Below are 13,666 nucleotides of genomic sequence, written 5' to 3'. Positions count from 1 at the left end.
TGGATTCCACATAATATAGTCGAAAACCACTGACATACATTTTTACCAAGACATGATGACAACACAAGCCTAGATATTTCTCAATATCTATGACCTTCAAGAATAATTTCAGGGACATCCCTGGTGGCGCAGTGGTTAAGAATCTGCCTGCCAATGCAGGGGACATGGGTTCGAGCCCTGGTCTGGGAAGGTCCCACATGGCGCGGAGCAACTAAGCCCATGTGTTACAACTACTGAGCCTGCGCCCTAGAGCCTGCGAGCCACAGCTACTGAAGCCCGCGCGCCTAGAGCCCATGCTCTGCAACAAGAGAAGCCACTGCAATGAGAAGCCCCCGCACTGCAACGAAGAGCAGTCCTGCTCACTGCAACTAGAGAAAGCCTGCACACATCAACGAAGACCCAACACAGCCAAAAATAAATAAATACATACATACATACGTACATACATAAAACGAATAATTTCAGCAAAACAAATCAATACTTTAGAAATACAAAATTTTATAAGAAATGGTATTACATTATATAATAGCAGCAATCAGAAAGATTTCTAAGTGACTAATTTGCTACTGCGAAATATTAGGCATAGGGAAGAATCAAGCCTGTAATTCTACATTTATGAGCTCAGTATTTCAATATTTAATTTATTTATAAGTTAAATTTAAGTAACTTTAAGTAATTTTTCTTCAAGCAAAATGATAAGAATAAAATCACATAATTCATTATGCTACCATTCTTTTGAGGATATCTTTTGATAACCTATCTAAATATGTAAAATAGAATAAACCTTTACTCTAAACTATGTTCTCTCGAGGCAAAATAAAGACCAACTTTAATAATATGCTTTCTAAGCTGATTATCCATTTTGGTATTTTTGCATAATTCATTATTTTTAGATTAATTCAACAGTCCTAAAATAATTGTAGCCTACTAGATTGACAAATAGCTACTTTAAACAAGAGCCCAGAATTTCTGATATTATCTAAGAATGTATGCACACATGTATTTTTCAATTCAAAGATCAAAACTGAAAGCTGTGTCTATGAATAAACACAAAACACAACGCTCTCTGTACAAAGAGAAAAAGTTCCATTCATGTGTGTGTGCATGTGCATGTATGCATGTAAACAAGTCAAAGTCAAAAGTAAAAAATTTAAACAAAAAAATTGAAATGCAAATTGATACATTTCTGGCATCAAAACAGCACAAACGATAGAATCACTAAGATATACTGTCAATAAAGTAAGATTTTTTTAAATAAAAAATCACTTAAAAGTGCAATTCAAAATGCTTAGGTTTATGAGCTAGTTAAAAGTAAATGCCAATAAGCATAATAATGGATTTTCTGTTATGAATAGGTAACACATCTACCTCACAGGAGTGTTGTGAGAATTAGCTTAATTAATATATAAAATGCACTTATAAAAGAGCCTAACAAAGAGTAAGCACAACTTAAGTGATATTTAGTAGTAGCAGTCAACTCGAATGTCTTTTATAGCAATAAAACTTAACCCCAGGGGCTTCCCTGGTGGCGCAGTGGTTGAGAGTCCGCCTGCCGATGCAGGGGACACAGGTTCGTGCCCTGGTCCAGGAAGATCCCACATGCCGCGGAGGGGCTGGGCCCGTGAGCCATGGCCGCTGAGCCTGCGCGTCTGGAGGCTGTGCTCCACAACGGAAGAGGCCACAACAGTGAGAGGCCAGCGTACCGCAAAAAAAACAAAACAAAACAAAACTTAACCCCAGAAATTATGTTTTCCTTGATTGCCTTTTTAAACCTGTTTCTCACTTACTCTCGCATCCTTGTCTCCAACGAAACAAATAACACGAAGAGATGGGACCCATCGCTTAAATTCATTCATCCAGTTGTGTAAAGTCGACTTTGGAACTAAAACCATGTGAGGTCCAGGAATGTTTCGGTAATGTTTCAGGTAACCAAGCAAAGCAATTGTCTGTAAAGTCTTACCAAGACCCTGCATTATCATCACAAGGAAAAAAAATCCATAAACGTTTTTTATTTAGTGAAACATTTGTTAGTAGCAACTTTACAAAAGATATTTGCCAACTATCTCACATAGGGAAAAGTTAAAAGACTTTTTTTTAATGAATAACCATTCCAATTCAATACTTACCCTGAGCACAAAAAGAAGCTAAGAACTTGCAGTTAGAAAGTTGCTCAACAAAGCAATTTTCTATTTAGGAGAATTTTACTCCTAAAGGAGCAAGCAACCTATATTATTTTTTCTACTAGTTTGCAAAATTAGGAATTTCGTGTATTTCACAAAGACACATTTCCTTTATTAGCCTGCTTAGATACCGGTCTTTCTTTCCCATTGACCCCAACATTATTACAGCCCAGACATGAAATACTCAGACTATGCATTTCAAGGGGCATGTAGCTCTACACTTGCATCTCACACCCTTGAAGACCTAAGGAATCATAAAAGAACAGAACATAAATGAACTTTGCAGCCAGAAAGGACCCTAGAGATCACCTAGTTCAGTGGACTTTTAAAAAAATAATATACTGAACACCCATGAATCCACTACCTAATCTATGGGAAAGGGAACTATGTCCTATGCTGTATGACCTTTCAAAACAGTTTCTGGCTTTATCTCTATACAGGGTATACATTTATTTTATAAACCTAAGCTTAAAGCAATTTTTATAGCATTTATCCCATCTGATATTTCACTTATGAGATGAGTTTTATGGATGTTATGCATTAAAATCTTAAAATGTTTATACTCCTTAACCAAGTAAGTCCACTTCTAGAAATCCTATGGAAATAATTTGAGAGGTGCAGAAAAACTAAATTACAAGGGTTCTCATAACAGTATTATTATACATCAAATATATACATATGTATCAGTCAACATATACTATACACATATATATAATATATACTATCAACTAATCCATATGACCAGCAATAAGGGAGGAAATGAATAAAATTATGGAACCTCCCTAGGATTAATTATTATGCAGTAATTAACAATTATTTTTACCAAAATGTTTTAATTATGTGGAAAATATGTATGAATGTGAAGAAATCAGAATACCAAATCATATATAATACGATCTCAACTATGCAAAATAAATACAACCAGAGGAAAAAGACTAAAAATAAATATGCCAAAATGTTAACTATGGTTATTTCGAGGTAACAAAATTATAACTTACTTTTAATTTTTTCTCAGTTTTTTCCATATTTTCTATACTCGAAGTATCTTTCCCCTTTTTAGTAATTAAAACATAGCTGGTGTCAGCATAAATTCAATATGAAGGATCTTTAGACAGGCTGCAGCCAAGAGGAGCTTGAGGCAAATCCTGATCTTTCTGTTGTCCAATTAACTAAGCTCCTCCCTGTCTAAGCTGACTGTAGTTTCCAACCCAGAATACTAAATATAAGGAGCTACAGACCCTTGATTTAAAGGATTTGCCACACACCTAACAGTTGCTTAGCCAGGGATGAGTACCTATGGGACTGACTACTACACTACAAGCTATAGAGCATCAATAGTCATGTGGCCCATATGGATATGTGACTGCAAATATGGCTCCAGAGTCACATATATGAGTATCACTGCCCTCTCTTAAATCCCACCTTATTCATTTCATCTTAAAATGCTAAACCAGGTCTTCATATACTCCTCTGACCTGATGAATTAGCATCTTAAATGGCCTTACTTTTTCTCTTTGGTTTTTTTTTTTTTTACACAGTCTGCCCTCAAAATCCACAGGTTTCACATCAGGTATTTAACCAACCACAGATCAAAATCTGCGGATGGCAAACCGCGGATACAGAGCACCCAACTGTACTATGCCATTTCATATAAGGACTTGAGCTTCCATGGATTTTGGTATCCCCGGGAGTCACAGAACCAATATCCCTCGGATATGGAGGGACAACTGCATGTCCATCATTCCTTAGATCATTTCCTGACTCCCAGCTGGCACTCTACTGTCAAGACTCAACAATGCTCTTCACTTATTTGTTCCTCACACTTTCTTTGATCACACATGGAGGCATTTACATTCACTCATGCATACATTCATTCATTTAGCGTTTGGCTTCTATCCCCACCTCATTCCCAAAAGGATTTCAGGTAGCCTACAATGAAAACATGGAACATAAATTAATGGTCAAAAAGAAATAAAGAGGGGCCAAGGAAAGTAAGACTAAAAGCGAAAGAATAGGAAAAGGCACAAAGGATACAATGGGCAGACCATTAAGTTACACAGATGCTCCATTTTGGTATTCACTAGGGCTCTGAGCTTCCTGGAGGCCACAGTGCAAACATCAACAAAAGTACAAGGAGGTTTTTTTTATACCATCTGAGAAAATTTCAATAAGAATTTTGTGGCCTGTGAAAGTATATGTTCTAGAGATTACTTAAAGAAACAATTCTAGACATCACAAATGCCTTTTATGTTATAACTAAATAAAACAATTAGCCTCCAAACCCCAGGGGGGAAGTTCAGCTCAGGTATTTCAAATTTACATAAAATTACTGATAACTGAGAATGTGTTTTTAGCTACCAACTCCTTACCATTTCATCAGCCAAAATACCATTGACTCCATTTTCATACAAAGAGATCAACCAGTTCAGTCCTCGAATCTGATAATCTCTCAGTGGTCCTCCTTTCACATCTGAAAAAACAAAATCAAGGCTCTCATAATTTCATTAATACAACCAAGTAAAATTTTCTAAAACTAAACTGAAAACAAAAAACACCAACATGATGAAGTACTTACATGAAGGTGACACCTCAAATCTAACACACACGTTAGATGTTTTCCGACTCTCTGAGAGCAGCTCTTCATCTTCTTCTTGTTCTGTGCGCCTGTGACGGTAGCTGAAATGAAAAAAGAAATACCTTCGTATTCAACCCAAATGCTAAGGTGTCAATTAAGTCAGTATACACTGTTAATATCTTTTATGAAAAACAAAGGTTATCTAGAGTCTTGCTTAGAAGTTGGTAGAACCAGCCTACATTTTTACTGATTGACTTCTACTGAGATAAGAAATATCGTTGCCTCCAAAACATACTTACACTGATGATAACCATATTTTTTGAATATAAAATCACACTGAATAAGTGAAGAAGGAAGGGAAGTATGAAGGGAGGTAGAAGGAGGGCAGGAGGAAGGGAGGGAAGGAGAGAGGGAAGAAAGTAGAGAGACAGATGCCAACATACTCTCCAACAGAAATTAAGCTCTGCTTGTCATCTTTCTTTATTCGAGGGCGTCCCAATTTCATGTTCAGAGGAGATGTTGGAGATTTCTGTGCTGAAGGTTGAATGAAATGTGCAAAAAGTTCTGTCTGCTTCAGTAAAAATTCAAATCTCTTCGCTCGATCTGCTTTCTAATTTACAAGACAAAAGAAAAAGTAATGATTTCCTTTTGTGTTCATTCAAAATTTAACAAATACTTATATTGCACTTAATTTGTACTATGTTCTAAGCACTTTAAACATACTAACCCATTTAATTCTCTTAATAAACCTATGAGGTAGGTACTAGTATTATCCCCATTTTACTCATGATAAAACTGAGGCACAGAGAGGGTAAGTAACTTGCCCAAGTTCCCACAGCCAGGAAGTAGCAGAATTTGAAAATGGTATTTTCAGATGGTTTGAGTAGAAGCCAAGTGATCCGACAGACTTAATAAATGCCTCAATAAGAAGTACTCTGCTTAAAGAATTGGGGTCAAAAGGCAAATCCTGAATGGTTTGGAAAGTCAAGCAAGAATTTTCAAGCTTCATCTAGAAACAATTTAAACCTTAGAATACAGTGTCATCTTGTCTCAAAATACTTTCAATGCCATGGTACAATACATTTCTCTCTTCAAGTACAGTGATCTGGAAAATTGTGTTTTATGCTAAGAGTATATAAAGTTTCTCCCGAAAGTGAGGATTTGGAGAAAAAATATACACGCACACATATATAAGTGAAATAGTTGATATATGTTAACAATTAAAAATCGACCAAATGTAAAATAGAGAGCTAGTGGGAAGCAGCCACATAGCACAGGGAGATCAGCTCCGTGCTTTGTGACCACCTAGAGGGGTGGGATAGGGAGGGTGGGAGGGAGACGCAAGAGGGAGGAGATATGAGGATATATGTACACGTATAGCTGATTCACTTTGTTATACAGCAGAAACTAACACACCATCGTAAAGCAATTACACTCCAATAAAGATGTCAAAGAAAGAAAGAAACATCGATATATAATTTCTCAATACATTTTAAAAGGTCATATAGCTTATACCAATAAACGCAATAAAACTTTTTTTTCACTAAAAAAATCTTAAAAGACCAAGATAAAGAAAAAAGCGAAGGTGATTTTTTTATTCCCAGTCACTTTCTGACCACAGGGTAGAGAACATTTGATTACCAATGAAGGATGCATAATTAATAACATCAGAATCTTACAAGAATTCATTAACATAAATATAAGAATTAGACAAATACATTCAGACCAGTAGCTGGAAGGAGGCCAAGACCTTTCCATTTTATGTTATCCTCACTGGAATGTTGTTTTTAGAGTTGTTAAAACATTAACTGTCTACGTTAGATGTGGCCTTAAACATTAAGGCATGGAGTTTTGTAAAATCACCATGAACGACCAAAAAATGTACTTCATCTCTACTAATTTTTATAATATTACTTCAAAAACAACCCCTTGACAAAAAAGAAATCAGTTTTAACTGCCTATTAATTTCTCTTTTCAGTTAACCAAGTTCACTGGTTTTGAAAGATCCCAGGGCATAAAAGTCTAGTTAAAATTAAAGCTAAAATATGGGTTTTAGTGACTAAAAATTAAATAATTAAATGTAGAGCAAAGCCATAGGTGGGTGTAATTACGGTTATACTGCTTAAGCATGTAATATTTTCATACATTGGGCAAATAGCCTTCCCTCAGGAAAGTGTATTACCATATTACATGTTTCATAACGTGTAGCACTCATTCACATATCCAGAGCAAGGAGAGAGGGAGAAGAAAATACCAGGCTGGTTTTGTGACCTGCTTTCTCTCAGCCATATTGATATTGCCACTTACATTTTCACTTCGTGGATAAAATATTTCTAGCGTAAAACACCCTATTATAGGGTAAAGAGTGCTAAACAAAAGTGAAGAGATGTGCCTTCCAGTCCCAACTGCTCCATATCATTTCTCTGATACTCTATTTCCTCATCCGAAAATGAGGAGATTCATTTATCCAACAAAAATCTATTATGGTGGATGATATATTAAATTACTTTTCAGTTCTAAAACCTAAGATTCTGTATTCATTATATAAACACATATTTTTTTAATCTTTCACATGTCCTCTATACAAATCAACTACTGTATTCACTATCCTAGCCAAGAACATATTTACCATTTTCTCTTCATATTCTGGATCCATTTCCTTTTCAGATTTAGAAGCTTTAGCAGCAAGTTTGAGTTGAAATGGAGAAAGGACTTTCTAGAATTTCAAAGAAAATAAATCATCAAATTGCAAAGCAAGGTCAACATTCTCATTTGAAGAAAGTAAAAAGTAATTAAATACTAAATAAATAAATCAACATGGGCCACGCCTGGACCAATGATGAGAGCATGCCATGAACAGGGCTTATGATTAATCCAGTTCTGTGCACCTGAGGTCCAATTAAAAAAAAAGCCGAAGAATTGTGAAAGCCAGAGAAATAACATTAATTAAAATAAAAACCAAAAGGTGGGAAAATGAGCCTTTTCACCTACTGTCTAATTTAAAGTGTAAGAAAGTGTATAACCAGCAAATAGGAGATTTTAAATCTAGACTATTATCAACCACAAACCAAAGAATTCAAGGAAAGTAAATATTAATTCTCAGAAACACTTCTTTATGTAACAAGCCAAACTTTCAGAAGAAAAAACTGTGGTTTCTGTTCCTGAAAAGATATGATTTTTTAATATTGTTTTATATCCTAATTAGAACATTTAAACTGTTTTATGTACTGCAATGCAATCATTTATATTTAAAATAATGAAATAGTACAGTTTCAAACTTTTGGTTTATGTTAATTTTCTCCTACTGAAAGAAAACCTTTTAAAACTATTTATAAACACGAATATTTTGTAGAAGCAGTTTCTCAGGGCTATTAACCTATTAACTATTAACCTTTGATATTTTAAAAAACTGTAATTTAGTGAAAAGTAATATAAATCAGCTACTTTAAAATACTGAAATTATCTAGGGGGTTATCTCATACATCCTATCCTTTATAAAGACAAAGCTGGTACTTGTAAATATAAGTAGATATGTAGAATACACCTCCTTCCCTGTAAGAAATCAAGAAGTAAAATAATAAAAACACAAATCTACCCATTAGTACCAAAGTGGAGAGTATTCCTGTTTTAACACAGACTGCAAAATCAAAACACAAATCTGTTTGTGAAAACTAAAGAAATTATGTCCATTTGAGCATGGCTTTTGACAGCCTGTTCCTGAAAACTTAGGTCATAAATCAACAGAAGAATGTGATCTTAAACATAAGAAAAACATGGCTTCAGTAGTTAATGTTTTCTAACATTTACTAAAATTTCTATTTTGAGGAAATCCAGACTAAGATTATGGAATCTGACCCTGGTCAGGGTTCTCCTTTGGAGCACTGATCAGATATTGTTCAGTTATTCTTAGCCCAAATAACAGCCATCTTGATTTACAGCATCTCATATGTATGTATGTGGGATGTTCTGAATGTAATTCTGGATGGATGAGAATAGAAACTACTAAAATGCCCTCAATACCACACTTTCAAACTGTCACATACACTAGAGACCCTATTTTATTTTCAATGCAACAAGGAAAATTTGATAACAAAATCCACACCTTTATCACTCCCTGAAAAGCTAAATGAAATCTAGTTTTCAAGTTTCAAAATTACTTTCCCTCATATACACAAGTATATAACTAATAATGTGGGATACAAATTTCACTTATAGAAAATTAAAGCTTTAATATTAGAAAAACATTTTACTCTTTACTTTTTTGCTTACCTTGTGGTAGAATACCATAAAATTTTAATTATATGCTAATTAAAATTCCTAACCTTGAGCATTGCCATTAAAAGCTGTAGGTAATTACTTAATTGGCACTATCTTCCACAACAAATTTTAAAATACCTACCTTCTAAACCTTTCCATTTGTGTCTGTATATGTTTTCACAAATAAACCCTCTCATACAAGAAAAGATAAAAGGTGACTAAGATATTCTAATGAATTCCTTATGGATTTTTTTGTGTGTGTGTGTGCTGTACGCGGGCCTCTCACTGTTGTGGCCTCTCCCGTTGCGAAGCACAGGCTCCGGACGCGCAGGCTCAGCGGCCATGGCTCACGGGCCCAGCCACTCTGCGGCATGTGGGATCTTCCCAGACCGGGGCACGAACCCGTGTCCCCTGCATCGGCAGGCAGACTCTCAACCACTGCGCCACCAGGGAAGCCCCCTTATGGATTTTATCATCTGGTAGTCTAGATGCCATGAGAATGCAGCACAAGGTCACCAAGATGCCCTGTCTTAAAGACCATGACCTTTTTCTTGACATTTTCATTACCAAAAATACCAACTCTAATTTTCACAGCATTAGGTTATCCAACTGTCACTTAAACCAAGGACGTTCAAGAACCAGAAGGTAAGCAAAAATACCCTTCTGTAGCTAAATGTCACAAGATAATCCACTCTCATCTACTTTATGCATCACGAAAATGCTCTCGTTCCGAGCCTACTTTCTTTTATTTGATACGCAATTCCAGCAAGTTTGATAATCTGGCTTCCCATTCTACAGAGAATAAAAGCAGCAGCAAATGACTTGGGAACGACCAGTAGAAGAAGGCACACTGGCAACAGCAAGAAAGGATGGCAGAAGCCCAGGACTAAAACTTAAGTTCCATTGCAGTAACAGCCCTTTGCTTGGTGTTCAGGTTATCTCCCTCTCCCCGCTGGATCCCTTGTATTTTTGTATTTTACAATTGTTTTAAAAAAATGAAAGGTTTTGTTACATCTATGTCCTTTATCATAAACCCATTCTTTCTGATGAAAGTAGATGAAGTGTCTAAAAAGTGATAGTTAACCTTACAATTGAGGAACGAGACTGAAAAATTATGAAAAAATCAACACAATACTGAAGTGTCTGGGAGGTGGTTATTTAATTGAGGGGAAACAACCTCCTAGGTCTCAAATGCCTTTGTATCACTGTCAGAGTACAATAACTGGCGGACATGAGAAAAAGGTATTTAATCTGCACTTTTAGGACACCATTTAAGGCATCAAGGCAGTGTGTAAATATTTAGATTGGAGGGAGGTACCGATTTACTTTATTTGAAGCAATGGTACAAATGAAAGCACTTAAGTAGATGTTTTGGTACTACTCAGATTTTTAAGGAAAAATTTAAAAAGATGTAGTGACTAAATCAGTAAACTTCAGATATCCAGAAAGTTCCTTCCAGGCAGCACCTCATTTCCCTAGGCTGAGCGGACAAATGAGATACTATTAGTGCAATTTCTGATCAGGCCACAGAGTTGTAGTAATATATATGCATCAACTCTCAGTGATTATACAGGTTTTTTATTGATTCCCAGTCTCTTCACAATTCAAAAAATTTATACACCCTGGAAATTCGACAACCTTTACTGCCATACAAAAGACGGCGGACCACTTACATTTACCCAATCTAGGGAATAAAAGGCACCTAGACGCACTCCTGAATTTCCCAACATTGATTTATATTGATGCTTGGTATTTGGCCCAGCTTTAATCATCGATATTGTCTTACCAATCCAAGTACCACATAGATCCTAATATGCGTATGTTTTCTATGGTTTTCACTTAGCACTACAATCGTCTTTCTGTTTAGTCAACCTTGTAACCGTAAAATATGTCAACTGAAGCAACTGCTGAATTTAAAATTACTCTAATTCGCGGCGAAAGGTGTTAATTTCCCTCAATAGCTTTTAATTTGGTCATATAGTACCATATAATGATCCAGACAAAGCCACTGGAGATCTCTAAAGCATAATTTTAATTACCTACCTTTTTTTAAATTGCGATATGTATACTCGTAAACGGAAAAAAATCCAGCCATAAACGATCCGTTCCACAATTTTATTATACATCAAAAATCCTTATGCCCCATCCTATTTTTTTAATCTCAATTTTTTCAACGAGTTTCATAGTTTTATTTGCACGTCTCGGCCCATATGAAATATGCCTTATGGAGATAATACATATTTTTCTGGATCTGGCTTTACTAGGTGTCAGAGCCGTCCCCTTATGTACATTAGCAGCAGTTCATCCTGGCGACGCTGAGTTTAAAAAAAATTTTTTTAAAAAACCTGCGTGTGTCCAGGAGCCAGCAGCGCCCACTAGGAAAGGGAGGCGGAAGCCTGGAAGGCTTGGGGCCGGATTGGGGGACCATTTGGGTGGCCCTGGAGTGAAACACTATACCGTCGGGGGCGGGGCAGGAGAGGGTGAGGGTGCACACGTTGGAAATTTTCCTAAGCCAGCGTCCACCGTGCCTCAGTCTGGGGTTTGGATTGGGAGGAGGCGGGGGTACAACGCTGAGAGCTCATTTTCTCGGGGTGACACCCCCGCCTAACTGAGCAGGCGGGGACCAAACGAACAAGGGATGATTTTTTTTTTCCCTGCCACCCAAGGGGCCGACATTGCCAATCAAAGAAATAAAAGTCTCTCCTATCGTCCTCCGCCTTCCAACCACCGGCACCTGGAAATTCAAATTTCAAAAAATAAGCCCCCAGCAAAACCCCTTTTGCGCGAGTGTGGGATTGAAGGGCCCAGATTTCCCAGGCAGAGGCCGACGGGAAGGGGGGGGAGAGGGAGCGAGCGAGAGGAGAGGGAGAGGCGGAGGCTTTTTCCTGCACGGCCCCATCCCCCACCCCGTTACCCCAGTTCCGGGAACGCGAGGCGGGCCGGGGGCTGTGGAGGGGCTCCCCAGCCCCCAAGTCCCGGGATAACGGGCACCCGCCGCCCCGCGCCGCGCCCGCGCCCCGCCCCCGGCCTCCAGGAGGCGTAAAGGGAAGGGGGAGGGGAGCGAATGCTAGACTGTTCCGCCGCCCCCACCCCGCGCGCCCGCCGCCCCCAGCCCAGCCGAGCTCCGCGGGTACCTGTCGGCGCCCAAAGGTCAGGGTTTTGGCCCCTCGGAGGGGCCCGGCGCAAGATTTGTCCACCGCACACACACCCCCTTCCTATTTACCTCCTTCTTCTTCTCGCCCTTCTCCTTGGCCACGGTGGCTTCGGTGGCCGCGGCGGCCGCTCCCTCCTCCTTAGAGGTGGACGGCCCCGGCTGCTCGTCCTCTATGACCACGACCGTGGCGGTCGCATCAGAGGCTGCCACGGTGGCTGCCACTGCGGCGGTGTCCGGCTCCATGGCGTTGGAGCGGGAACAAGGAGGGGGACGAGCAAGGGGACGAGGGCTCCTGGGCGGCGGCAGTGGCTGCACTGGAAAGAGCTAGATGGAGCAAGGGTGGGGAATCACGGGCTTCCAACCCCTTCACTCGGGCCCCCCTTCTTTAAATAACCCTCAACCCTGCCCCACTTCCGTCCACCCACCCTACGTCACGGCCTCCCCCCGTCACCCTCCCCCCTTCCTCCACCCCCCCCTCAACGATCGCGAGACTCCCCCTCCCCACCCGGAGCCCGGGCCGGCACCACACGACCAACTGTTGCCTGAGCGTGGGGCGCGGACAGGGGTGCAGGCGGGAACCCACAGCCCGCAACCCCCTAAAAATCTCCTTCCCCACACGCCCCCAACAGTCAGCCTCAGCTCCCCTCGCAGATGTGTGCAGAAAGAATCCTCTTCCCCTTAAATCTGCTCTTTGTACCTCGGGGCGCTCTCCCCTTCTTGCACAAAGAACTTTTCCTCTGCTTATAACTGTACTGTAGAAGGTCTGTTTCACCATTTGCAAAGCCGAGAACCCCTCTGGGGACTTCCCTTTCCCAGGTCCCCAAAGGGAGACTGGTGGTGCTCTTCCCACCTTCGTAAATTCTGCAGAAGAACAAGCACTCCTTCAATCTCTAGATTGCAGCTGCAAACATTCACTTACAAGGCAAAGCGTGACCCGGGTTTTACGTATATTCGCTCTGTTTTCAAGTCTGATACCTCTCGGATGGCCAATGTGCAGGAGCCCTTCTTTTGCCTTCACCACTGAATTTTAAAAGTCCTGGGGATCAAGGTCAAGGTCCCCACAGAACCTCGGGCAACTCAGGTGCCTAATACTAATAATTGGGTTGAGTTATTGTGATTTTTTGTGTATTTTATTCGTATCCCTGTTGTTATTTAGTAGTAAGTCAACACCAATAATATGCATGATCACGGATATAAAAGCATTTTATAAAGGGTATGCAAATGTCACTTATTAAATATTATTGTTTCTATTTCTCCCCACCAGTTATTTTGATCAATAACGGGAAGATTAACATCTTAGTCTTAAAATTTCAGTCAATAGGGACAAAAGATAGCAAAACGTATAAAACACAGTATACCAAACAACAATCACAAAACATACAATTTCCAAAATGAAGCAAGTATTTTCCAAAGTGGAAAGAAATCTTGATTAATTTCCCTTAACACACCTTCCTAAATTCCCAATCTGAAATCAAGTGTGATTTCTGCAAAGAGCAGGAA

General features: G+C 39.1%; 1 protein-coding gene across 6 annotated transcripts in view; it reads right to left on the bottom strand.

The window, feature by feature from the left end:
* The window catches only part of SMARCA1 (SWI/SNF related, matrix associated, actin dependent regulator of chromatin, subfamily a, member 1), a 70,679-nt gene extending 58,117 nt beyond the window's left edge, over positions 1-12,562 (bottom strand). For 5 of the 6 annotated variants that reach the window (XM_060087252.1, XM_060087253.1, XM_060087254.1 and 2 more), the window contains exons 1-6: positions 12,236-12,562; positions 7,385-7,471; positions 5,199-5,365; positions 4,756-4,856; positions 4,550-4,650; positions 1,788-1,967 (exon numbers count right to left, since the gene is read on the bottom strand). In XM_060087252.1, the coding sequence (XP_059943235.1) occupies positions 1,788-1,967; positions 4,550-4,650; positions 4,756-4,856; positions 5,199-5,365; positions 7,385-7,471; positions 12,236-12,409 (810 nt within the window). In that variant the 5' untranslated portion in view covers positions 12,410-12,562. The remainder of the gene's footprint in view (positions 1-1,787; positions 1,968-4,549; positions 4,651-4,755; positions 4,857-5,198; positions 5,366-7,384; positions 7,472-12,235) is intronic. The other variant, XM_060087257.1, reaches the window with a different exon arrangement.
* Positions 12,563-13,666: the final 1,104 nt, after the last annotated feature.

The sequence above is a fragment of the Mesoplodon densirostris genome, chromosome X (assembly GCF_025265405.1).
Source record: "Mesoplodon densirostris isolate mMesDen1 chromosome X, mMesDen1 primary haplotype, whole genome shotgun sequence".
Classification (NCBI taxonomy): domain Eukaryota; kingdom Metazoa; phylum Chordata; class Mammalia; order Artiodactyla; family Ziphiidae; genus Mesoplodon; species Mesoplodon densirostris.
The sequence above is the reverse complement of the archived record's forward strand: the minus strand, read 5'-3'. Positions and strand labels throughout refer to the sequence as shown.